The 26,778-nt window shown below is 35.7% G+C and overlaps 1 protein-coding gene across 2 annotated transcripts; it reads left to right on the top strand.

Annotated features, from left to right (window-relative positions):
• The first annotated feature begins 2,523 nt into the window (after positions 1-2,523).
• LOC131166225 (uncharacterized) lies at positions 2,524-10,675 on the top strand. Of its 2 annotated transcripts, XM_058124574.1 has the most exons (9): positions 2,563-2,875; positions 3,126-3,199; positions 5,461-5,541; positions 6,081-6,165; positions 6,872-6,969; positions 7,909-7,996; positions 8,814-9,165; positions 9,767-9,991; positions 10,272-10,675. In XM_058124574.1, exons 1-9 carry the CDS (start codon positions 2,624-2,626, stop codon positions 10,295-10,297), a joined length of 1,281 nt encoding a protein of 426 aa, XP_057980557.1. In that variant the 5' UTR covers positions 2,563-2,623; the 3' UTR covers positions 10,298-10,675. The 2 variants fall into 2 exon arrangements, with proteins under 2 accessions (XP_057980556.1, XP_057980557.1); XM_058124573.1 differs by lacking the exon at positions 10,272-10,675 and having other exon boundaries at positions 2,524-2,875; positions 9,767-10,213.
• Positions 10,676-26,778: the final 16,103 nt, after the last annotated feature.

Below are 26,778 nucleotides of genomic sequence, written 5' to 3'. Positions count from 1 at the left end.
TGAAAATCTAAAATTCCATATTTGAATAGCACATTTGAATCCATAGATTTCAATATTGATACTTGCTAGCTTAAATCAATTGTATGAATGTTAGCTTGGTAGCTTAAAACTTGAAATCTTGATTTTGAAAGTAACATCTTCCGCATAAAACTAGACTCCTTGATCAGTAAACGCTTGGGACTTATTTCTGGATAAAATCTATACCTTCTCAAAATTCCAACATGTGAAATATAGCATGATTTATGGTGTTTATGTTCGGATAATTAAATTATTAATTTAAAGTGTTTTGAGTGTATGTGCTTGTGTGAGGGTTGACCCGTAAGCCTAGGTCGATCCATCCCGTCCTACATCACTAAGTTGCAAGAAAAAGTTTTGTCAAGAGATCACAAGGAGTTTGGATTGCAATAACCTGAGTCTTGCCTACATTGATTGTTGAGTAACACCACTAGGAAGGGAGGACTTCATCAGAAGGCTCCACTTGCAACCTCAAATCGCCACATCAAAACCAAAGGAAAGCTAGAGCGCGATCATAATGCCCATAAGGGCCATGACACCAGTAAGAGTTGATCATGAGAGCACCCTCCACGACCAAAGAAGCCCCCTTTAAACAAGAGAAATTTCCACATTTGTCTTCAATTGAAGGTCTCTATATCCAATAGGTTGCATGAAAACTTGAAAATGAAAAGGTTATGCAACGAGAAGAGACATAGTCATGAGTATAAAGAGATAAAGGGGTTAAAGAGAGATCTGAAATAAAAGAATGAAAAAAGGAAGAATATTGCCACATAAACATATGGAGAAAGCCTCATTCCGTTTTTACACATTGTAAATTTGTTCCTTTAACACATATTGTATTAACTATTTCTTGTTGTTTATCTTAAGAAGATGTCACTCAAATGTCCAAATTGCAACCTAAGGTCCTCCCCACATAACCCAATGTAATTCAAGTTAAAAAAAAAAAAAAGACAATCAATTGGTATAATTCTAGAACTTTTTATCTTTTGGTTTAGTCATAATTAACCTCCTATGATAGTATGTATCACATGGTCTAAGTCATTACCGCATACCTTCACACTGCAATGGCACTAAGTCTAACTTAGTTAAGCCAATGACACTCAAATACATTGATTAAGTCCTGCAAGTGTTGAACAATGAAATAATATTCATAATGCATCAATATTTGCAAGAGGAACACCTCACAACCTCTTTCTTATTCAAAGATAAGGATTACACACTCTTAACATGTGTAGAAACGCCCTGCATGAATTCCTTCCAATGCCCCATGCCACCCACATATCATATAATACACATTTGACACCCTTAATTATATACCTAGAGTATACAATTGACAACCCCAACTGCCTAAGTTGTATTAGATGCACTCAACAACTGCCAATAAGGTAAAAGAAGTTATATCTACAATTATGTGGTTAGAAATATGTCCAAATGTCAACCCACCACTTCATCCTTCAAACAAACTTGTATGTCAATCTTACAATGAAAACTACTAAGTAATTGCCCAACATATTCAACATGCCAACATTATCACGTTTAACATTGAGATTGTACACTGCCCATAGGTCAACACCTTTGTGTCAAACATGGCTTTCCCTTAATCATGACTTATTCCACATAATAGCAACACCATATGTCAATGAGGCACATGACATACCAAGTTAACCATTGCCCCTACCATGTCCAGCATTGACCATGTTGTGCAAACAACTTAGCATCTATGTGTTTCTCGTTTGACAATATAAATTGTTAAATCATCGTATCAAGATAACCTCATGCTAAGTATCTCAAGCTACTGCCTTAACTTATGAGTTTTCCACACTATGCACCTTGATAATTTTAAAGTAATTAATTAAGAGTCTAACGATATAATATTACAGGAATTTTTCAACTATTATTATATACTTGAAATTTAAAGTTCTTAAATTTAAATTTATATAAATTTAAATAAAATATAATACAAAATTATATTACTTCCAATCCAAACCCATACATATTCAAATCCATCCTAAAAAAAAGTTGTAATTTTTCCTTCTTTAAGCATAAAAGAGATTGTACTATGGATAAAAATGTAAGGCTAGTGTGACACATTTCTATTTTTTTTATTTTCATTGCAATACAACAAATAATAAATAAATCTATTTTTTTTATTACGTCGAGTGTCCTGACTTCCCCGGTTCATCCATTTGACACTCTAGTTGATACTCTCATTAACCGAACACACTCTGGCACACTCTGGTGGTGACACAAGGTAATTAGACTACTCCCACGTCCATGCAACAAGACCCCTCTCACTGCGCAGGGGTAAATACAGGATTTGCTCACTTGAGACAGGAATCGAGACTTAAACCAGTAAGTGGCCCATCCCAAGCCCGCCCTTGCCACGTGAGCCATTACCCAAGGGCATAAATAGGTATATTTTGTTTTAGTTTTAACTATTTTGACAAATGAAAATAGATTTTCTGCTAACGAGTGGCGTCTTATCGTTGGTTTAAGAGTACGGATGGCGGATGACGTGGTACTCTTCTTCTGGTCGCTAATATTTTCTTTTCAAATGGACCATGTGCTCTCTGCTCCAACGAGGACACTAAGTCGAGCGTGACTCGGAATGGCCAGGAAGCGAGACCGCCGAGTAGCTGCCGATTCCAGTGGCCGTCGAAACCGAGATGGAACGTCAAATCGTCAAAATCAAAGCAAAGAAAGCAAGCTCACCATCGTCTTCTTCGTCGTCTTCCTCGTATCTGCTTCAATTTCCATGCTCGTGTACCGCATAAAATACGCTCCACGCAAGAATTCACTCTTAGACGTACACCAACGTGGCCTCGTCAAAGCCAATATGAACTATCGAGAAATTCTCGCTGTATGTACTGTAATCCCTCAGTCTTTTGGTGCATTTGATCTTTATCTACTGTTTGACTGCAGAGAATGATTGGAGGGGGGGGGGGGGGAGGGGGGGGGGGAGGAGTAAGAAATGAAAATTTAGGATTTATTTTTTCTTCGTAGTTTTCGTCATTTTCTCGGCAACCTTGCGGATTTCTGCATTATTTGTTCTGATTCCGTTGTTTAAGAGGGCTTTTTGTGATTGTTCTTGGAATTCGTAAGAAATTCAGGAGAATGAGAATGTTTTGGGAAATATGTCTCACCGGCATTATACATATCCTGTACTGGCCTACATTACTCCATGGTATGATCTCCTTGTGCTTCTGTTTTGTTTTATTTAATTACTAATACTGTAGTTGTACTTAATTGTTCTAATAATAGGAACACATTTTCAACTTTAATGTGATGTTGTTAGTGTGATTGAAATGCTATGTTTACTGATTGAATTGCACAATTATTAAATGCCCGTCCTGAATTGATGTGGTAAACAGATTTGTATGTTTGTTTTTTGAATTTTTTTATTGTTATGTTCTCAGGTCATTGTCTAGGTCATTTCCATGGTTCTCTGACCGTGATGAAATTTTTTTTTTTGGGATAATCATGATAAATTTTTTCAGTCTCTTCAGAACTTGTTTTGGCTAATTTTTCAGCTTCTTTAACATTATGTTTGCTTATCTTCCCTTTTTCATTAGCAGTGCTAAGGTGGAATTATTAGCAGTCCTTGAAGCATGTAAACAAGTTGCAGAACACATGTTGGGGCAATTTTACAAGTTCTCATGAAGATTTATGCCTGTGGTTTCTACATGATCTCACAAGTAGTAGTTCATGCATCAACCTGTTGTTACGCAATAAGTGGAATAGGATATAATTAGAATTGATTTATTGTGCATCCAAGGGAAATTTGGAGCAAAGTAATGTCAAACTGCGGCCTGAAGAGGTTATTTTTTCCTTAGGATCAGAAAGTTATTTGGTTAGGCAGCCAATTAAAAGAGGATGAACTCCTCATAGCTTAATATGTTAGGCTACAGCTCCATGACTGCAGAGCAGTGTTTCGTATTGAGAAAGACAGGGCGTTATTGACAACCAAGAAACTGATGTTAGGTTCATGTACAAAGAGATACCAATCAGCAGATGGAAAACTCCTCTTTCCGGGTGTGCACTGCCAAAGATTGATGGGTCCTTGTCATATTCCTTTGATGAACCTGTATTATATTTGTTTTGGGGAACAGGGGAACTATAAGAGACCATCTAGGCATCTCATTGATTGCTTATGCGGTAGTAATTGATCCTAGGCCCAATCTAATGCATGAGTTATTGTCAATTTTGAGAGGCCTTCGCTGGATATACCTGGTCATTACAATCATTCTCCTAAAAGAAGTTGGTATGGTGAAGCCGGTTATTGAGCTAGCCAGGCTTTTTGATGTTAATTGTTTGAAACATTGAAAATAGTGATTCTAATTTTGTGTTTTATTTTTGCGGCTTCTTCGCAGTTCTATTTTGTTATATTCTCATGGGTCATGAGCTTCCTGATATGGCTAGGGATATGATCATACAGGATGTCAAAGCTCGTGTTTATTTTGGGTGATCTCTAGAATTCACATTTGTCAAAAGAAAAAATTAATATAATATTAGGCTTTTACTTATAAACTTGTTTATGGGCTTTTTCTGATTATATATTTCAATTTTTTTATATTACAAAATACACTGACCTCCTCTAAGGTTTGCCAAATAGTGCAGACCTCCCCTACCATTCAAAGCATGGCATTGACCTCCCTAGACATTTAAATACAGGGATACTTATATGGGTGTAACACTATAGTACCTCAATTTGTTGTTCGCCATAATGGCATCGGCGTGATATATTTGTCTTAATAACCAATTCGATACCTTAAATGTTAAGTGAAAGAAGCCCAAACGCCAAAGAGGTCAAAGTCACATACCTTTCATTTAGATTTCAAAGAAACTGCTGATGCTAGTCCATGGAAAGCTAGCTGTATTGAAACATATACTAGTGCAGAAGAAAATGCATACCTGTGAAAAGGCGTGTTGAATTTTTGTAACTGCTTTCATTTTTTCAAGTCCTTTCACAATTTATATGTTGGTTTCAAGTAAGGGCAGGCCACCAATTGACTTCTGTTTTTATAAGACATGATAAACTTATGGAGGAGGTATAAGTGCCATCAAAACATCATATTTAAATGTTAGGAGGTGGTATCATTTTTTGAACATCAGGGGAGGTCCATGCACTTTTTGCAAACCTCCAGGGAGGTTAGTGCATTTTGTGTTAAAATTTTGTATTGGATTGTAGTAGAATTGCTCTCTTTCTCTCTCTCTCCCTTCCTCCCTCCTGCTGCCCTTTGAGGCCTTCTACGAATATGTTGCATTATGTATGTTCATAATTGCATACATTTTCCCTATTCTAGTGTTCCTTTTTTTCTGGTTACTGAACTTCAACATCACGCCATTTATTAGGTTTTTGCTCAATAACTCATGGTCCTCATTTTTTGTAACTGCATACCAAGCTTTAAAATTGATAAATTCCTGATCACATTTAAAATTGTGCAGGAATTCTAAAGGCTATGATCTGGCAAAAAGGTTCAACTCTAAGTTTACACATTTATCCCCTATCTGGTATACTCTAAACAGGTATGCTCAATTGATATTTTATGATGCTTTAGTCTTCTCACTTCAATCTTGGTTCTGCTTTGAAGCCTTCTATCTGCTAGCTTTTAGAATTTAGCCTTCTTAAAAAAGATTTGTTAGAAAACTCAACTTGATTTGTTAGAAAACTCAACTTACTTTTTCCTTCTTCTAAACATTTCTACTTGAGGTTTACTTTACCTATTCTACTTGGTGTTGTCAGCTAAATCATGTTTGACAAATTTATGTTCTTATTCCTTAAAAAAACTTACCACTTTTTTTTTTTTTTTTAGATAGCTGCTAAGATGCAAGGCCTTTATCGCCTTTAAAGTTTAAAATATGGGCAGAACTGCCTTTTAAACTATCTATCATGATGGCCTAGGCCATTTGGCTGTCTAGGCAGGATTTTTTGAATCCTAGAAACTCTTAGTGACATTTCTGTAACCTTGTTGGATATTCCCAATTTTTATGCTGAAAATAATTTTTAACTTGGAAAGATAGATAGAACTGTCTCTGCTAATTGTTTCTTTTCTTTCAACTACCAGCCAAGGGACAAAATTAATTTTGGAGGGAAGGCATAATGCTGATATGGGATGGATCTCGGATCTTAGAAAGAAAGGAGGTGCTCAGGTATAACAAAAAATCCTCATTTCATTATTTACAATACAGTGTGCTACTATCAAGTATATGACTTTGCTAGCTTTCTAAAGAAGACAATAACAAAACAATTCTTAAGTAACACTAGATGGGGTTGGGTACATGAATTTTTTTTTTGCCATTTTATGTGATTGGTAAGGATTCATATCATAGTGATCTAACAAGTTTTATGCTGGCTGTCAACAACCTAATGCCACCACCCTCCTTTACCCAGGCTTGGGACCAATTGTGTGTGAAAAGATTAGGATATTAAGTGCATCACAAGCAAAATTATGTAAAACCATATCAAACACCTAAAATAGTTTAGTACAATTTTTCATCTGTGCTAATTACGTCCACTAATAGAATGAAATACTCATGATGTATTCTACGAATTGAGAATATTGACTTAAAAAATTTTAGAAGGGAAAATGCTTAGAGACGCAAGCACGGGCCTGTGTTATATAGCACACCTTTTTACAAAGTGCTTCTCTGTCAAAATTCTCTGATAAAATGCTAGTGAAGTTTTGCAGTACTGAATGTTTTGAGGTGTCCAAGAGAAACTATAAAAACTTAAAAGATTATTTTGTTGAGCATTTCTAAATAATTGGCCTTTTTTATCTATATTGTTTTAAGTACATTCTTCTTTTGCAAATATGAGTGAATCATTAAGTTGGTAAACTGCTTTTCTGATTTATAGGTTGTACCCAGAGTCGTTCTGGAAGCTTTTCATAAGGACCTGCTTAGAAAGAAGAAGTTAAGGGATAAAGCAATTAACCTCATTGTGACAGAATGCAAGTAAGGCTCCACTTCTATTTTTGTTTGGTACTTAAGTTCTGAATTTAGAATTTTAGATCATATTGTTAGAGAGGAGTATTCTGTTGGATGTGTTCTTAAAGAATCCTTTCAGTTGATATTGAATGTGCTTTTATATTTTTTTCATTCTTTAGCTGACATTGAATTTATGATGGGATGTGACCTTGGGCATGGGTTCAAAGGGATGAGAAGTCTTGTGTTCTTACTCAAACAGACAAATGGATACTTGATGCCTTTGAAATTAGTTATGGCATCTGGTTGGCTTAGATTGAGTATTTTGAGTGGGATTCAGGATGGATGAGGAACTGCTCATTAAAAATCCTTTTCTAACCTTGCCATCTTATGGATCTTAAATATTGTAAATGGCCCTAGATATATTTTGGAGATGGTTAGAGGGTTTCTATAATTGGAAGCTGACAGTGAATTGTGGGGAACGTAATGAAAATTTTAAGGATGATGCACAATCCTACACAAGAATTAATTTTCTTAATACTTCCTTTTGGAAGTATGCAGTTGTGTAGCGCTGGACCAAATATTACCATTTTAGTTGTTTTCCTTTTTCCCTTTTATTTTTCTATTGGTTCATTGGAATACCATTGAGCCTTGAGTTACAAAATGGGGATAGCCCTTCCCATTCCACAAACTCCCATCCATCCTGCTGAGATTTAACAGTAAGACTTCTAAGAAGGAATTCCATGTTCAAATCATTGGGGTGGCCCCTTGGGGACTAGTATTACTACTATGATCTATTGTTTATGAATTAATTCTACTGGGCCTGTCAACATATAGTGCCTCTGAGGGTCAATTAATTCCACTGGTTAGATTTCAGGTGGGTAACATGTTTCTTTTTCTGCCCTCTTCTTATTTATTTTTTTATTTTTTATAATTTTTTTGGGTGTGGATCCTCTCCTTGATGTATAGGGAAATGGATTATGATGGCATCGTGCTAGAATCCTGGTCAAGGTGGGCAGCATATGGTTTCTTGCATGATCCAGTCATGCGGAATATGGTAAATTTAACTTCTATAGCAATATTTCTTTTTCATTTTGGTAAAACTCTACTCCGCTTCATGGAACTAATTTCTTGAGATTTATACTTTTCTTCAATAAGTTATTATAAGAAAATGCAAATATCAGTTTGTTTAATTAGCTCAAGTGTTTTGCATGTTTCTGTTTTCTGTGTTCTCGTAATAAGTTGGCGTGGTAAACTTGATTCTTGACCGCACATTGTTTTTTGTCCTTCTACAGCTAACTAGCATCCAATGGTTCAGTTATCCCTCTCCTTCTTTTCCATTTTTCGAGACAGGAAAAGTAGATTTTTGGAAGACAGGGTCAGTGTTGTTCAGTGTTTATGATGGAATCTCTTAATCAAACATTCCTGAGTTTCAGCCTATGATATTCACCTTCTCTTAATTTTCTTCAGCTCACCTCATGTTTCATGACTATTAGACTTAAGAAAAACAATTAAATATTTAAAAAATAGGAGTCTGATTGCTGTTATGATGCTTGAATTTAAGTGCCTCAACATTTGAGATGAATGATATAGGGGAAAAGATTTGCTAGTTATATAGCTGCAGATTCTCATTTTGCCTTCAACAATGTTTTTTAGGGACTTAACATCTGAGAAGGATGGAAGGAAAAATATTGCTATTTATCAAACTTTTCATTTGTTGCTTTCTTGGTAATCCATTTGATGTTGCCATTGCAAGTCTTTAGTCGTACTGGAATTTCTAGATCATTGGTGTTAGTATCTAGTGTACTATCAGACTATTTTTTACTTTTAGGAGAAGTGAGATTTGTGGGCTATTTGTTGTTTTGCAAGAATAGGCAGTACTGTTCATAAAGCAACTTGGTCAAGCATTGCATTCTGCAAACTCAGGGACGAACAATAAGCAGCTGCAATTGATCTACGTCATAGGTCCACCACATTCAGAGAGGCTCCAAGAGCATGATTTTGGGCCACAAGATCTTCAGATCTTGAGTGATGCTGTAGATGGATTCTCTCTTATGACTTACGACTTCTCAGGTCCTCATCATCCAGGTCCCAATGCACCTCTTAAGTGGGTTCGTTCTGTCCTTCAGATGCTCCTTGGTAGTACCAGGGAAGGAGCCCATCCACTGGCCCACAAGATATTCCTTGGAATCAATTTTTATGGGAATGATTTTCCCCTTTCTGAAGGTATGTCATTTTTATGCATATCTAGTTTTCAGGTGGTGATTTTGAGTGGTGTCCAAATCATTCAATATTCAAAAAGTTAAGATTATGAAGAACATAGTAACTTTTGGGGTAGGGGTAAGTTCTACATCCCTGAGGATTTTTGTTGTTATTTTACCTTAGCATCTGGACATACTTAATATATACCAAGTGCAGATTGATCTAATATATGTTCTCAGAGTAGGGTACAATTTAACTCAATCCAAATAATCAGATAGTTCTTCTGACAACCAATCTTTAATGTACTTCAACTGCTCCAGATCAACACAATGAGAACATCTCACAACCCCCACTACTACCAAAGAAAAAAAAAGATGTGATATCCATCTATTTCATTGAGTTTTTGAATCGTTTCAAGAGAATGTGTGCATTTGTAGTTTGAAGTTGCTGATTTCTTGACTGGTAATCTCTTGTTAAGGCCTGGTGAAAGACATAAAAACAAAATAAATAAATGAATAAAAACTTTTGTTGTTGTTAATACATTCCATTTTCTTTGAAAATGAATAAAAGTAGAATAGTAGAAGTGGGCTCCTGTTGTTGTATAAAATGGTTTTATAACTTGCAGGTTCAGGTGGTGGAGCTATTACTGGAAGGGATTACCTGTCTTTATTGGAGAAGCACCAGCCTGAATTGCAGTGGGAGAATAACAGTGGGGAGCATTTCTTCTTGTACTTCGATCATAACCAAATCAAACATGCAGTGTTCTACCCAACATTGTTATCTATTTCTATGCGGCTGGAGGAAGCCCATCTGTGGGGCACTGGCATATCAATTTGGGAAATTGGGCAAGGTTTGGATTATTTTTTTAATCTTCTTTAAACAGTTCTTCAGTCTTTCTTTTCGGATGCTGTGTAAGTGTTACAGAATTTTGTCTCTGTTGTTCACCTTCTTTAACAGCGTAATTTGGTTACTGCCATCGTTTATCGTAAGTTGGTTAAGCACTAAGCAGTAATGCAATATTAGTTAAAATAGAGTTCTAGCAAATGGACTAAAGTAGCATTTTGCTTCAAAACGTAGCTCCATTCCCTTTGGACTCTTGCAGAGAACCAATTTACCTTATCATTTCTCAGCTTTTGGAGGTCCATGTTGGGTTTGAATGGGGGACTTTCGACGAGAGGGTTGGCGAGGCTCGTGGTATGCGGATGCGAATGTAGTTGACACACTCAGTACTTAGGTGAGTACTCTAGGGGGAGGCGGGTGAAGTGGAAAATGAGAGTAGGATATATATATATTAAGGTTTAGAAATGCTACACTTACCTTCTAAATATCATGCTTTTATTTATCCATGAGCATTGTACTATGTATATGGGACAACTATTTAAAGCAGTGGATAAGAAAAATTATGATATTTGGTAGGTAAATGCAGCATTACTCATTAAGGTTACATTTAGTTGACAAAATTTAACTAGGTGAAAATGAAATAGAAATTGTATACAAATATAATATTAATAAAAAATAATTATTCATACAAAAATTTAAGTTTTTTTCTATTAAATACGAAATGGAATAAAGATAGATATTTAAAACTCGAGATTACTTATTCATTATCTATTCCGTGTTATGTTATGGATGGAAAAAAAAATTGCATATTCATTTGTGTTATAATGTAATAATGTCAACGCACTTTCTTTTGTAATTTATTAAACCTCTATATTATTTTTATTCCATCCCTAGAAATCTTCTATTCTGCGATTAGCTTAACTAATCAAAAGAAGAAAATAAAGTAAGTGGTTGCAAATAATTAGTTGAATGATTTCAATGAACTGATAATTTATTTAGTATAAAAAATTTACGAAAATACTTTGTGGTTTATGACTAAAAAAATTAATGTTAATGACACTGATTTTCATAAGGTTTAATAAAATCATGTGCATATTCCTTGGGGCATAAAAAATTTCATAGACCTCTCTGCATAATTGATTTTAGGAACACTTTCTTTCCTTTGAATTGAGGTAAATTAATAAATCAAGTATAATAGTCTCAAAACTCAAATGTTCTAGGGGATTGTCAAATATCTGAGAAAGATTGGTGTCTTTTTGTTAAATATTTGAGGAGGGTTTGATACTTAAAAAACTTCTTTTAATCTCGAGGCAAGTCGTATTTTTGTTTCAAAATTATTATTTTTGAATGAGTCATATTTATTTTAACTTATAAAATTGTGAAAATTAAAACTAAACTTCTATGCATGAATAGAAGTCACAAGTTGTCAAATACCACCTTGGTAGGATTTGGCCAATAAATAGCTCCAGATCAATTTACTAAAGAGTTGAATACTTCTAACAATCTTGATTAGTCCTAGACTAACAAAGCAAGCTTCTACGCACCAAGGCATTATGCGTTTATATTTCCTCATCCAAAAAACAAAAAGAAGTGCTAAAAATTTTCTATTATATAGCATACTCCCATAAAAGGTTGCTAATAGTTAAGAAATTAGGGTATATTCAGTCGAGTCGAGTCGAATTGAGTCAAGTCAACATAATAAAATACTCAAACTCAACTCGACTTAAATGTCAATTTCAAAATTCAACCCAAACTCAATTGATCTTAAAGTTATGTAACTTGAACTAGACTCAACTTGATTAAACTCAATTTAATTATAAATTAACATTAAAAATGTGTGTGTGTGTATAATGTACTATAATATCAATTATATCTATAAAATATATATATAATATGACTTACATAGTATAAAGATAGTAAAATACCCCCAAGGTGTGGTTCAGGTGGTAGTATGAGCTGCGGGAGTACCTCTCATGAGGTCAGGTGTTCAAACCCTCCTGCGCTCATTTCCGCCCCTGAACTCTTGAATTTACCCTCCCTTTAAAGTTGTGAGGTCAACTTCAAGGGGCGCAGGATTAGTCACGTGGACCGTAAAATGGACACGTGGATACCCGGTGCGTTATACAAAATATATATATATATATATATATATATATATATATATATATATATAGTAAAATTAGAAAAGCTCTAAACTCAACTTGAGTGACATTACCGAACTAGAATTTAACTTGTTAAAAATACTTGAATAGCTCGAACTCAACTTGATCTCGAGTAAAATCAAGTCAAGATGAATCAAGAGACGAGTTGAGTTCGAGTAACTTGTGAGTAGACTTGACTTACCTCCTTACAAGAGACTATAAATTTTAAAAATTAGCCCATTCAATTGTCCTTTTGAACTACTTCAAGTAATACTCATACGACTTTAGATTAAATTTAAATCCTTGGATGAGGTCCTTTTTAGATAAACAGAATGGATTGTAATTATCTTGTAGAAAATAGATTAAAACAAAAAACAAAAACAAAGGAATATCCACACAAATTCATTTAACCAACAGACAATGAAGGCAGATTACAATATTAAACTTTATTGTGAATAATAATAGGTGATTTTATTCAAATAAAGTTGAGGTTAAAAAGTAAATCATTGATATTACTAAAAAAATAGCTAGTAGATCTATTAGATCAACCTCCCAAATGAACTCGGCTGAACATAGAAAGGTTCATACACTAAAAAAGATGGGAAAAAGATTTTTGGCTGAAGATCAAACCCTGAAATGTAAGACAGATAGGAAAATTTTGTATGTATAAAAAAGGCTAGACTTGTTTAAAAGAAGAAAGTTAACTCATTCCTTTAGAATTGGATCCAGAAATTATGGTTCACTTTGGAAGATCTAGAAAAGATCAATTCCAAAGATGATGTCCATGTCAAAAGGGAAAACCCACTCCATATATAGGACAGACAATTTAAATAAGCTCACCACTAGTAATGGTGTACTAATTTGAATTTAGATGTAGTCCATCACAAAGACAATGAAAATAGACAATTGAGCACAATCATTCTCAATATTAATGACTAATTATAAAAGCATATGTATGGGCAAAAGAAAAATTCTTACATTGTATTGGAAGAGGAGATGTTTTAAATTAGTTAAATGAAATATGGACAAGGCTAAAAAAATTAAACTGATTAAACAATTTCAATAATTTCTCTCGAGTTTTGAATGGGTTTGTTGCAATTCTGCATTCATTGGAATGGTCTCCAATGATCAATATCAAAAGGATGTAAACTGTGTCTTAACAGAGTTGAAATTGTGCAAAATTTATCAACACACATGTTATGCAAAATATTTATTAAAATAGACTTTTGTAATCTTAAAGTCGAAGAAGATTAATTTTGAGGTCATCTCATACAAAGAAGGACGAATAAAGTTTCTTAAGGAGAGTAGCAACCTTGAATAGATTTATTTTGAGATCAAGAAAGATATGTTTTCCATTTTTCCAGTTCCTCAAAAGCATTGAGTAGGTTAGGTGGGCTATAAACATGAAAATATTTTTCATTAACTAAAAATGTACCTTGTATTTCACCACCTTCAATTGAGGAGGACCTATTCTTGTACTTGGTTGTGTTAGACATAGCAGTCTGCTCAGTCTTAGTGAGGGAAGAAGCTGGCCTTTATAAGCTAGTGTAGTACACTATAAAATTTTATGATGGCAAACTAGAACTACCCTTATTGGATAAAGTGGCTTACGTTTTGATCATCACTACAAGGAAACTCTACCCTTACTTTTAGGCACATCAAATAATCATCCTTGTAAATTAATCTTTACAAAAAACTTGATATATCAAGAAGACTAATTAAGTGGTCGATTAAGATAGAGAGTCTAATGTTCTAAACCAGCCCCATCAAGCAATTAAAGTGAAGTTTTTATCCATTTCATTGTTTAATTAACTACTTCCAGATCAAATCACATGATGGATGAAGAATTAAGGGGAAGAGAAATGAGATTCTATTTGTAGATGGTTTTTATAATGTTGACTACAATAAGGCTAAACCAAGTATCTTCACTGAGGCCACAGAGGTGAGATGCAATCTTGAACTAGGATTATCCATGAAAAGCAATGAGTTATATCATAAAGCTTTATTAGTATGGTGATGGGACAAGTCTAAATTGAATTTGAAGCTTGTGAAGATTAGATGGACAAATACCTAGAAAAGGTTAAAAGGCTAATAATGCACTTTGCAAGAGAGATAAGATATAATAGATTAGCATAACATACTATCAAAATGTTGAGAACATATCTAGTTTGGCATCCATAATTCACTTTAATTAGGGAAATTTGATGTGCATTGAAGGGATGTTTGGATCATTACATGAACTAGAATAGATAGACTTAGGACTTAATGATGGAACTTATAATAGATAGAACTTTGCCAAAGGATCCCCCTAAATATGTTATCTACAAGAAAGGCCATATAAATATTATCATTAATGGTAGCTTTATTCAATGTTATTCACCCATGTATACATGAGTCACTTACACCTATTAAAGAAAAACTACTTGATGCATGAAATTCATTAGGGGGGTATATACTAGCCATGTAGTCCTTAGCCTATAAAGTTTCCTAGAAGGACTATTGGCCTATCATATAGAAGGATGTTTATAATCTAATTAAAAAGTGTGATTTTTCCAAAGTTGTACATGTAGAAATCACACAATGACCCTCTCTACACACCTCTTCTTTGCCAATAGCCTTTTACTTAGTGGGGTATGAACATCCTCAGTCTCCTCCCAATAGCCCTAAATAAAAGGAAATTCATAGCAGTGACAATTGACTATTTCATGAATTTGGATGATCCCCATTGATCATAGGTGGGAAACATCTTGATTCACAATATGGAACTCAAAGAATTTTGTAAGGTAGTTAAGGGTGAAGCCTAGGTACTTATTTGTGAGTCATCCTTAGAGCAGTAGTCATTTAGAGAAAATAAACATAACCATCTTGAAAAGTTTGATGACCAAGTTAGGAAAAGCTTATGGCAAGTGGTTGGAGGAGATGCCAATGATTCTTACCCCACCAACAAAACAACTATTGTGGAAATCCCATTCAAATTAGTTCTTGCAATGGAAGTCATGGTACTATCATAGATTGGAGTGCAAACCTATAAGGTTTAAGCCTTCAACCCCAACATAAGTAGTAAAAGGTTAAGAGCAAAACATAACTAAATTCATGAGGAGGTAGGAGAGCAAGCTCATGTCAGAGCAATTAATTATCAATATATAGGTACTACTGTGCTAGGGTAAAAGTAAAAGAATTTCTATCAAGGACTTAGCATTGAGGAGGTTGGACTTTACTACAACTAAATTCAAGTATAACTCTTAGGACCAAGTTGGAGGGGTCCTATTTAATCGCTTGGTTTAACAAGGATGGAATATATAAACCTCAATAACTTGACATAGAAGGGAATTCATGCCCAAGATAACGAGCGTTATGCTTCTTAGTGTACTAACAATGACATAGAAATCATGATGTATAAAAAAATTTTAGGTAAAGCTTAATGAAATCATTATGAGTTTGGTCTTCTCTTTTATTATTACAGATTTAGATGGAAAATACAAAGACATGAAGACCAAGACCTTAACTTTATAAAGTGAGAATGCTAGCTCAATTGATTTAGGAAGCCTCATAGGACCATGAATCTACTGCCTTAGCCTCATAAGTCCATAAAAAGAGTAGGATAACTTAACGAAGAACCTATACATGGCTGAAGATCAAAATTTTAGCCATCAAAATAGGCCAATTCAACTCAAATGATTTAAGAAGCTTAATAAAGCCACAAAAGTAGGATCTTACCCCTATAGGGTCAAAAGATGCTAGGTAGGCTCAACTAACTAAAGAAGTTTTAAAAGGGCACAAAGAATAAAACCTCAACCTCATATGGCTAGAGGAGTCCATGTCATTTAGTTGATCTGAGAAGCCCCATAAGGCCACAAAAGACCGCGACCTCATTTATGTAGGGTTGAAAAAAATCAACTCTATTGATTTAAAAAGTCTCACACTACCATGAAGGTTGTTAAACAAATCAATGTGTTCGGAACCGATCGTGCAATGCAGCAATTATGATGAACAATATGGAAAACACAATCACACGGACAAAAAAAGAAATAAACACACGACACAAGAATTAACATGGTTCGGCAGAATGCCTATGTCTACATATGGGAGCAAGCGGCGGCTGAAATTCACTATCAATCAAAACTAGGGTTACAACATTGTATTTATGCTAACCCTACACATACAAAGGGATTATAAAATTCTCTAAATACCCTTGTATTAATCCCCAGAGGATTTTCCTCTGTATCCCCAACTTATTGATCTTACCAATTCAAAAATAAAAAACAGCACTAAACAAAACCATTGACAGTTTCATCAAACTGTCGATGATTTCCTTCTAAATTAGCTTATGTCTGAAACCATCGATGTAACTGTCTATGGGTTATGCAAAACCGTCGACGATTTTCTTCTTGACTTGGCTTTTGCCTGAAATTGTCGATGTAAAGGTCGATTCACTATGAAAACCATCGACGGTTTTCTTCAGACCAAGTTTCTTGTTTTTCCTCAACATGCTTTCTCTATACATGTGTTCTACTCGATATGAGCCACATACTACAACAACCTCCACCTTGGAAAATATTCACCCCTTAGGAGAAAATGAAAACATAACCCGTAGCTCCACCTGGGACAATAAATTGGGATGCCTCCCATCTAGCATCTGGAGACGTTAATCAAGTTCAAGCAATACTTGAACTTGTATGTGGTAACAGGCTTTGTCAACATGTCTGCTATAGTCTTATAAGTGTGAACTTTCTCAAGCAATAGTTCACCTAAAGTAACCAATTCCCTGATCCTATAAAACCTCACATCTATGTGCTTGGTCCTCGCATGATACGCCTGGTTCTTCGCTAAATAAATGGCACTCTGACTATCACAATGTAGCTGAACTCCACTTTGTTGAATACCTAGCTCCTTGACTAATTTTGTAAACCACAAAGCTTCTTTGGCAACTAGAGACTGAACCATGGACCTCCAATAAATAGGTCCTCCCACAAGAGTGAATACATACCCTGTGGTAGACCTTTTGGCATCCAAGTCCCCTGCATAGTCTGCTTCCACATATCCCACAACTAAAGGATCACCCTATTAATTGTCTGCCAAACATGATGTCATAGTCTATAGTACCCCTCAAGTATCTGAAAATCCGCTTGACTGCATTCCAATGTTGTTGAATCAGATTTGAAAGAAACTTGCTCACCACACTGACAGCTTGTGCAAATTCCGATCTTGTACAAACCATAACATACATCAAGTACCCTACTGCACTAGCATATGAGACCTTTGACTTGTCATGAACGTCATCATCTGTCTTTGGGCACTGGGCAGTTGACAATCTAAAAAATTCACTAACGGTGTACTCATTAGTTTTGCATTACCCATGCTAAACCTCTCCAACACCCTCTCAACATAGCTACGCTGAGATAACCACAATCTTTTGGAAGTTGTGTCCCTGCGAATCTCTATTCCAAGAATCTTCTTGGCCACACTCCAATATTTCATGTCAAATTCTTTACTCAACAAGGTTTTCAACTTGTTGACCTCAGTCATACTCTTTACAGCAATCAACATGCCATCCACATAAAGCAAATGGATAATGAATGAACCATCATCAAGGCTCTTCACATAAATACAGAAATCACATTCACAACTCATGTAGCCAATCTGGATCATGTAGGTGTCAAATCGCTTGTACCACTGCCTCTAAGACTACTTCAGCTCATAAAGTAATTTTCTTAATTTACAGACCAAGTGCTCCTGTCAGGCTTATTGAACTCTTCTGGCTGTACCATGTAAATCAGCTCCTCTAAATCACCATGAAGAAATGTTGTCTTTACATCCATCTACTCCAAATGCATATCAAAATGCACCACCAATCCTAACACTGCCCTGATGGAAGTGTGTCTGACCACAAGGGAGAAGATCTTATCATAATCAACCCCTTTCCTCTGTGAGTAACCCTTTGCTACTAGACGAACCTTGAATTTTTCTCCTTCTTTTTCTGATACGGCTTCTTTCTTCTGATACACCCATTGGCATCCTATTGCTCTCGTCCCCTCTGGAAGCTCCACCAACTCTCATGTCTGATTCTTATGTAGAGATTCCATATCCTCCACTATGACACCCATCCATCTACTTCTATTTTGGTTGTGCACCGCCTCTTGAAAAGTAGTAGGATCCCAACTACTAGTAATAAGTGCATAAGAAGCTAGATCATTAAATCCATATCTAGAGGGTGGCCTGATAGTGCATTTGGGCCTGCCTATAGCTATACTGTGATGTTGCTGGTCTCTTGAATTAGAACTCCCTACATATGGAACATTGTCATATTTACCTTGATTCTCTAGCTCCACCTTCACCACATGCTCATTATTGCTACAATTTTCTAGCACCTATTTCTCTTCTTCCTAAGTATGCTGCAACATGGCTTTTTCATCAAAAACCTCATCTCTATTGATTACCACCTTGTTTGCCTTCATATCCCATAGTTTGAACTCTTTCAGCCCTTTCTGATATCCTATAAAGAGACATTATCTAGACTCGATCTCTCCTCACTAGAAACATACACATAGGCTGGACATCCAAACACTCTCAAACTAAAGTAGTCTACCATGCTATCGGTCTACACCTCCTCTGCTACTTCCCCATGTAGTGCTGCCCTTAGTGATCTATTAATTAAGAAATAAGTCATATTCACTACCTCTGCCCAAAAGTTCTTTGCAAGCCTTGTATTTAACCTGAGACACTGAGCTCTTTCAACTATTCTTATGTTCATCCTTTTCGCCACACAATTCTGTTGTGGTGTATTACGTAATATGAAGCGTCTCCTAATGCCATACTACTCGCACAACTCTATGAACTTTGAATTTGTGTACTCAGTACCATTGTCGGACTTGAGGCATTTGATCTTCCTCCCTGTCTGGTTTTCCACTTTAGCTTTCCACAACTTGAACTTGGCAAATGTCTCTGACTTGTACCGCATAAAGTACACCCAAACCTTTTGTGAGTAATCATCAATAAAACTCACGAAATACATATGTCCTCCCTGTGATGCTACCCTTACCGGCCCCTAAATATTTGAATGAATATAGTCAAGAATTTCCTCTGTCTTGTGTGTGGTTGTCTTGAACTACACCTTATTCAGTTTCCCAAGAACACAATACTTGTAGAAATTCAGCTTGCATTTTTTGAGACCCTTCAATAGATTTCTCTTATGAAGCTCCATCATCCTAGCTTATTCATATGCCCTAAAAGCATATGCCACAAGACAGTACTATCTGACTAAGACTCTGTAGCTGCAGCTCCACCTACAACTGTGGTACCTAGTAGTGTATAGATATTTCCTACTAACTTCTGCCCCTTCATCGCTTTCAAGACACCTTTACTCACCTTCATTACTCCACTTACAAACTTGTAATTAAACCCATTACAATCTAAAGTGCCTAATGAAATCAGATTCTTCCTTAAATCCGGTACATGTCTAACATCACATAACATTCTAACAACACCATCAAATATTTTAATTGTGATATTCCCTATTCCAAAAATTTTGCATGAAGCATCATTTCCCATTAAAACAGAACCAGAATTTACTAACCCGTAGGTGTCAAACCAATCTTTTTTGGGTTTCATGTGATAGAAGCACGCCGAATCTAGGATCCAAGAATCCGTGAGACAATCTGAACTGGATGAAACCAAAAGCATATCACCATCACCGCTCTCTAAGTCTCCTTCTTCCACTACATTCGTAGATTTTGATGAACCCTTTTTATTTTCTGCATTCCCTTTCTTCCTCTCTAGACAATCTAGTTTTATGTACCCCTTTTTCCCACACTTAAAACATCATATGTCATTCCTTTTCCTAGAATTGGATCGAGATTTATTGTTACTCAGTCCACCCCAAAACTTGCTTCTCACATGCTCCCGGTTACCCTTCCCCTTGTAAATTCTCATCGCTGACTTTCTTCCTCTAATGAAAACCTAAAAAAGCACTTGTGATCTCCTCCAATTCGAGAATTTCCTTTCCCCACATCAGAGTTGTAACTAAATTTTCATACGCAGGAGACACAAGTAGGGAATTCAACAGCTTCAACGCCCTGTCTTCATCTTCAAACTTCACGTCAACTCGTTTCATATCACTGATGATATCTAATTAAACGTATTGATATGTTGGTTCAGAACTGAACCCTTTAACATCTTAAGCCCATACAGTTTCTTCTTAAGATAAAGTTTGTTCATCAATGACTTGGACATATACTAACTTTCCAGTTTCAGTCAAACTGCTATTGGTGATTCCTACTTCGTGACGTGATACATCACATCATCAGCCAGACAAAGCCTGATAGTCATCATAGCTTTCGCTTCCAGCTCCTTCCAACTTATGTTGTCCATGCCTTCTGGCTGCCTTCTATGCCTTCACTATACCCTGTTGCATTAACAAATCCTTAACCCTCCTCTCCCATAGCCCGAAATTTTCCGATCCTTTGAACTTGACAATAATAAACTTTGAAGAAGAAATCCAAGCCATAATAACCAATAGCTCTGATACCAATTTTTTGTGCAAATCAATGCGTGCAGAATCGATCGTCCAATGCAACAATTATGATGAATAATATGAAAAACATAATAACACAGATAATAAGAGCAATAAACACATGACACAAGAATTAACGTGGTTCAGTAGAATGCCTACGTCCACGGGAGCAAGCAGCGGATGAAATTCACTACTAATCAAAACCAAGGTTACAACATTGTATTTATGCTAACCCTACACGTACAGAGGGATTAGAAAGTTCCTTAAATACCCCTGTATCAATCCTCGGAGGATTTGCCTATGTATCCCCAACCTATTGATATTCCCAATTCAAAAATCAAAAACAACACCAAACAAGATCGTAGACGGTTTTATCAAAATGTCGACGGTTTCCTTCTAAATTAGCTTCTGTTTGAAACTGTCGATGGGCTATGCAAAATCGTCAACAATTTTCTTCCTCACTTGGCTCTTGCTTGTAACCATTGATGTAACCATCGACTCATTATGCAAATCATCAACGGTTTTCTTCAGACCAGCTTCCTTGTTTTTCCTCAGTATGCTTTCTCCATACATGTGTTCCACTCAATATGAGCCACATACTACAACAAAGGTTAAGAAATTTACCCCATAGAAGCAAAAGAGACTAGGTCAGCTTAGCTAATTTGAGAAACCTTGTAAAGGCCATAGATACTTAAGACTTCAAACTTGTAGACCATAAGGGGCTAGGGTCGATGCAACTAATCCTATAAGCTTTAAAATGTTGTAAAGACCAAGGCCTTAGCCACGCAAGGCCAAAATATCCTAGGTCCAACTCTTTTAATTTAAGAAGCCTTATAAAGTCACAAATAATAAGACCTTAACCCCATAAAGCTAGAAGTGTCCTTACTTGCAGAGTTTAGATTATCTCTATACAACAATACAAGACTGAATAATAAAGAAAAGTAAGTTAGCTTTAGTTTAGAATAGAGAAACACCCTCACTTGGAGAGATTGGGCAAGCTTAATTAGTACAATGATTGAAGATTAAATGATGTAGATGGGCTAAGTCAACACTACTTGTTCGAATTTGAGGGCTAACACTCTAACTGACAAGTAGGTTATTTTTGTCTAATGGACTAAGAGACCCAAGGCAACCTTATGCATAGAGAGGTTAACTTGACCAAGGTTGACACACTTTAAGGCAAACACAAGGATTATTTCCTCTAGTGGTGTTCAATTTAAGTCAAAACAAACAACTCATAAAGAAAACATATGCAAAATACTTGGTCAAGAAGGCATTCCATTAATCCTCATTGAACCAAAAATAAGAAATAAAGACCTTGTGTTGCGAGAAATGGCATGTCATGTACGACAGAAGAGCTTGAAAGGACAAAGCATCTCAATCGGTGCATTTTTGCCCCTAACCCCTTAAACTATTCTTTGGCAATGAGGTGGAGATTGACTCATTTATCAAGTAGATCTCACCAAGTCGTGGTTTGGGCACATAAGGTTGCTCAATTCATAGCCTTTTGGGGGTGTGATCATCTTTCAGCCTAATTTTCTTTTTCAATCCATTCATGGATAGGCACTATAACTTGGAGACATCAACTAGGAATATGTATTTGTAATAAATTGAAATGAAGAAGAAAGGCAAGCAAGTTAGAGCCACTTAATGGAATAAGTATCATCAACACAAGAAGCCTCATTTATCTATAGAATGTAAAAAAAAAAAAAAAAAGAAAGGAAAGGGTCATAGGCCTTCTCAAATAAGGTTTACCTTGAAGATCAAGCTCTAATAATATAAATTTTTAACTCGAGCTACTAACCCCTTTCCATTCTCTGGTCAATTTGACTTTGGCCAAAGATAATGTGGTTGAATGCTACTAGAATAAGTTGCAATACAACGAAAAGGTTAGCTAGGATCACTTTAGCTCAACCTATTTTTGCCTCAATCACCTAAGATTAAGACATAAATAAAAAGGGAAAATAATATAGCATAGATATCAAATTCACCTACGAAACCTAAGGTGTAGTTCCAAGAGGGGGTGAATTGGGTTTATTAAAAATTTCTTTGATCCTCTTTATGAGCTCTTGTCTCTTTTTACAATCTCTTAAGGTTTTCTCGTATTTTCGTTAATTAGGCAATACACACTAACTCCTATTTCCTTTTAATCAATTCACAATCAATAAACACAATCAATTAATTTACCATTCACACACAACAACCACAAGACAAGAAATCAATTCGGAATATTTAAATGTCCTGCAATGGAATGTTCAATTCTTGTTGTTGATTTATGAATTTGAATATTGCAATGACAACCAAACACATTTTCAATATCAGAACTTAATTAAACCTTTAGCTAACAAGTTTTGGGTGTTAACCAATCAACGTACTTCCTTTCGGTTTCCGCAAGAGATCGATTAACCAACGTACTCCCTTTCGGTTTCCGCAAGCTCAAGAAAAAATTAGGCCTTTTTGGGTTTACTTAAATTCTAATAAGTATTACTTTATGATTTCAAGTATTAAAACATTCGCGCAAGTTATATTGTTGCTGAAATTAAAAGGAGAGTAAGGAAAAGAGAATAACACCACCACTTTTTACGAGGTTCGGCTTACCCCAGCCTACGTCCTCGCCTTAGGTCAACCACCTAAGGATTTAACTAAATCTTGTTCCTTATAGGTGGAACAAAAAACCTTACACAATTTACCCTCTTTTTTAGGAAGAGAAAAACCTCTCCAAGCACCAGCCTGTGCTTGGTCCAACGATCCAATCAATCCTTTGAACCGTTCAAAGTACAAGAAGATGGAAAATAAATCTGCGTATAAAAAATACTCTCAAAATTTAGAGCAGATTGCACAAATTGAGATCTAAATTGTACTTCTAAAAACCAAAGCAAAATAGAATATATGAAGCTTTAAAGTTTTAGAAGTCACCGATGGTTCTTAAAAAAAATTGAATTGCAACCCAAAACCGAGTTTTGATATTTTCAATCTACCAAAATGGTAGAATTCCTCTCTAGCAAAAGATGTGAGCAAATTGAACTCAAGGAGAATTTCTTTCTCTCCAACAAAATGATGTGGGCAGATGGAGCTCTAAGAGAATTTCAGAACAAGAAGAGTTTCAGCAAAAGACTTACTAATCTCTCTTCTTTTGTATTCTATCTTGTGTATATTTTTTCATTACCTAAGGTGGTATTTATAGGCTTTTTCAAAGGTCAATGTCCCCATCAAGTTAGGTAATATTTGAAAAAAAATGTTGACTTAGTTTTGAATTTCAAAATTTTTCATTACCCAAGGAGGTATTTATATGCTTTTTCAAATAGCAATGTCCCCATCAAGTTAGGTAAAATTTGAAAAAAATTGTTGACTTAATTTTAAAATTCAAAATTTTTCATTACCCAGAGGTATTTATATGCTTTTTCAAATATCAATATCACCATCAAGTTAGGTAATATTTGACAAAAAAATTGTTGACTTAATTTTAAAATTCAAAATTTTTCATTACCCAATGAGGTATTTATATGCTTTTTCAAATATCAATATCCCCATTAAGTTAGGTAATATTTTTTAAAAAAAATTGACTTAATTTTAAAATTCAAAATTTTAAAAGAGAACTTCCCGTTTGAGATATGAAATCTGCTCCGCGTGGCAGTCGTCTGCCACGACATGGCAGTCGTCTACCATGGTTAAATCTGAAACTCAGAATGCTGGCAGTCGTTTGCCAGAATATAGGCAGTCATCTGTCATGGTTAAATTTTAAACCCAGAACACTAGCAGTCATCTGCCAGGACACTGTCTTCAGTTTAAAAACACTCAAATTTTGACAGTCGTCTGTCAGGTGCCTGGATTCTTTTTATTTTTGAAAAATTTTCTTCCATTAAGACCTTTGTTGCTTTAATTTTAAAAATATATTTTAAACTCTTTTAACAAGGTGTTTCTTAGTTTTTTTTTTATTTTAAATTTTATGAGAGCTTCACATGTGACGCCCCAAACCCGCCAAATGGGGCCCGGGTGCCACGTGTTTCAATCACCTATATCTGATACCATAATTATCATGCACGCAACATAATATAAATAAATAACCTTAAATAAATACTAGAGTTCTATATAACAACCCAAAAACGAATACTACAACATCCAAATATTCGTATCCACAACCAGCATTTAAAACATAACCCAGTACAAATATATATCTGTATATATGTATCAATATCTCACAATACCTCAAAAAGAAACTACCAAATACAATCCCAGCCTAGGCCTTCAAACTCGGTCTCCAGAAGAACCTGAAAAATTGTTAATCCACTAGGGTGAGACACTTCTCAGTAAGGGTGGAATAAATTATAACCGTGTGTGACAAATGAGTTTTAATATTTACATATTAAAATAAACTATTTCTCACATAATATCAATAACAACTGAGAAAATGTACCATTAATAACATTCCCGACATCTAATGTCATACACACATCCAATGTGCACAAGTACATAATTTTTATGCAAACGAAAGTTCCCAAGGATAGGGAAGATTACCCGCCCATACAAGTAGCTTCCCTATGCTCTGGTACTAAAAACTACCTACCAGAGCACTCACCTTACTCAGTAAGCCCTCAGGTGAAGTATTACCTCGCCGCCAATACATACATCTTTATTATTTTAAGGGCGAAGGTTTCCAAGGATCGGGATGTCTACCCACCCATACAAGTAGCATCCCTTTGCACTGATACTAAGAAACTACCTAACAAAGCACTCGCCTTTCTCAGTAAGCCCCCGGTGGTATGTTTACCTCGCTGCATGCACACACATGCATTCACAATATGTTATACCATTACTATTATGTTTTAATTAAATTCACATGCACAACACATCCACACAAGAATCACGCAACTTATACTTTGTCTTCCAATGTCCTCAGTACGTGGCCCACACAGAGCAACTGTGTACATATCAGTACGTGGCCCACATAGGCACCTACGTACTTCTTATTTACACGTGGCCCACACAGACACCACTACCCATAGAGGGTACATAACATGGCCCACACAGGCACCATTATCCACACAGGATATAACATGGCCCACACAGGCACCGCTACCCACACAGGGTACATAACATGGCCCACATAGGCGCCATTATCCACACAGGCACCACTACCCACACAGGGTACATAACATGACCCACACAGGCCCCATTATCTACACAGGATATAACGTGGCCCACACAGGCACCAAGCTAGCTTCCGCAACACGTGGCCCACACAGGCACCACTATTCACCAGTATCCAATCCTCATACCTACTCGTCATACATCAATAGAATAAGCTCCTTAACTTGCCAATGTCCTACCCCATATAAATGACAATATGACAAGCTCTTCGACCTGCCAACGTCATATCATGATTTATATCTAGGCAATATAACAACCTCCTCATGCCAACGTTATATTGAGATGCATACGAATAACCAAACCAGTTAATTCACACAAACGCATCAATGCATTTTCACACAGGCATCCAACAAATCAATACATTTCCCACATAGTATCCCAATAGATCAATACATTTCCACACAGGAGTCAAACATAATAACTCATTCATCATGTCATAATCATTCCAAACACCCCCACATGCAAACCCAAATACCACAGTAATTCATATTCAATTTATTAGGAAAAATTACTCCCATGTCACATGAATTTAATAACATATGCAATTATCCCAAATATAAACCTCAAACAAAATTATCATTTTCCAGTACTCAAACTATTCTAAAAAAAATATAGATAAATAATAAATTTCATATGCTCGTAAATAACCAGTTCACCTTAATAAAATACTGATATAATTTTATTCCCCCTTACCTGATTTCTTGAACCACGCCTATAGGGTTCCCAAAATTATACCCACGACGCTCACCCGAACCCTGATTTAATCAAATCAACCCCAAGAAAATATTATTTTAACCTTTCTTAATTTACAATAATTAAATAACAATTAATTTCTAAATAATCCATTTATCCTAGTTTTGGGGCTATGGCTACAACGACCCCACGAGAAATCTGCTCCGCTAGACTTGTAGAGAATTATCCATAGATTCTCGTGGAAGTGTCTGATCGCCCATTTGGCATAAAATCGTAAAAAAATTGTGTCAAGAATTAGAATTTATC

This window comes from Malania oleifera, chromosome 10 (genome assembly GCF_029873635.1).
Source record: "Malania oleifera isolate guangnan ecotype guangnan chromosome 10, ASM2987363v1, whole genome shotgun sequence".
NCBI classification, from domain to species: domain Eukaryota; kingdom Viridiplantae; phylum Streptophyta; class Magnoliopsida; order Santalales; family Ximeniaceae; genus Malania; species Malania oleifera.
Note: the sequence above shows the minus strand (reverse complement) of the source record. Positions and strands in the feature narration are given on the sequence as shown.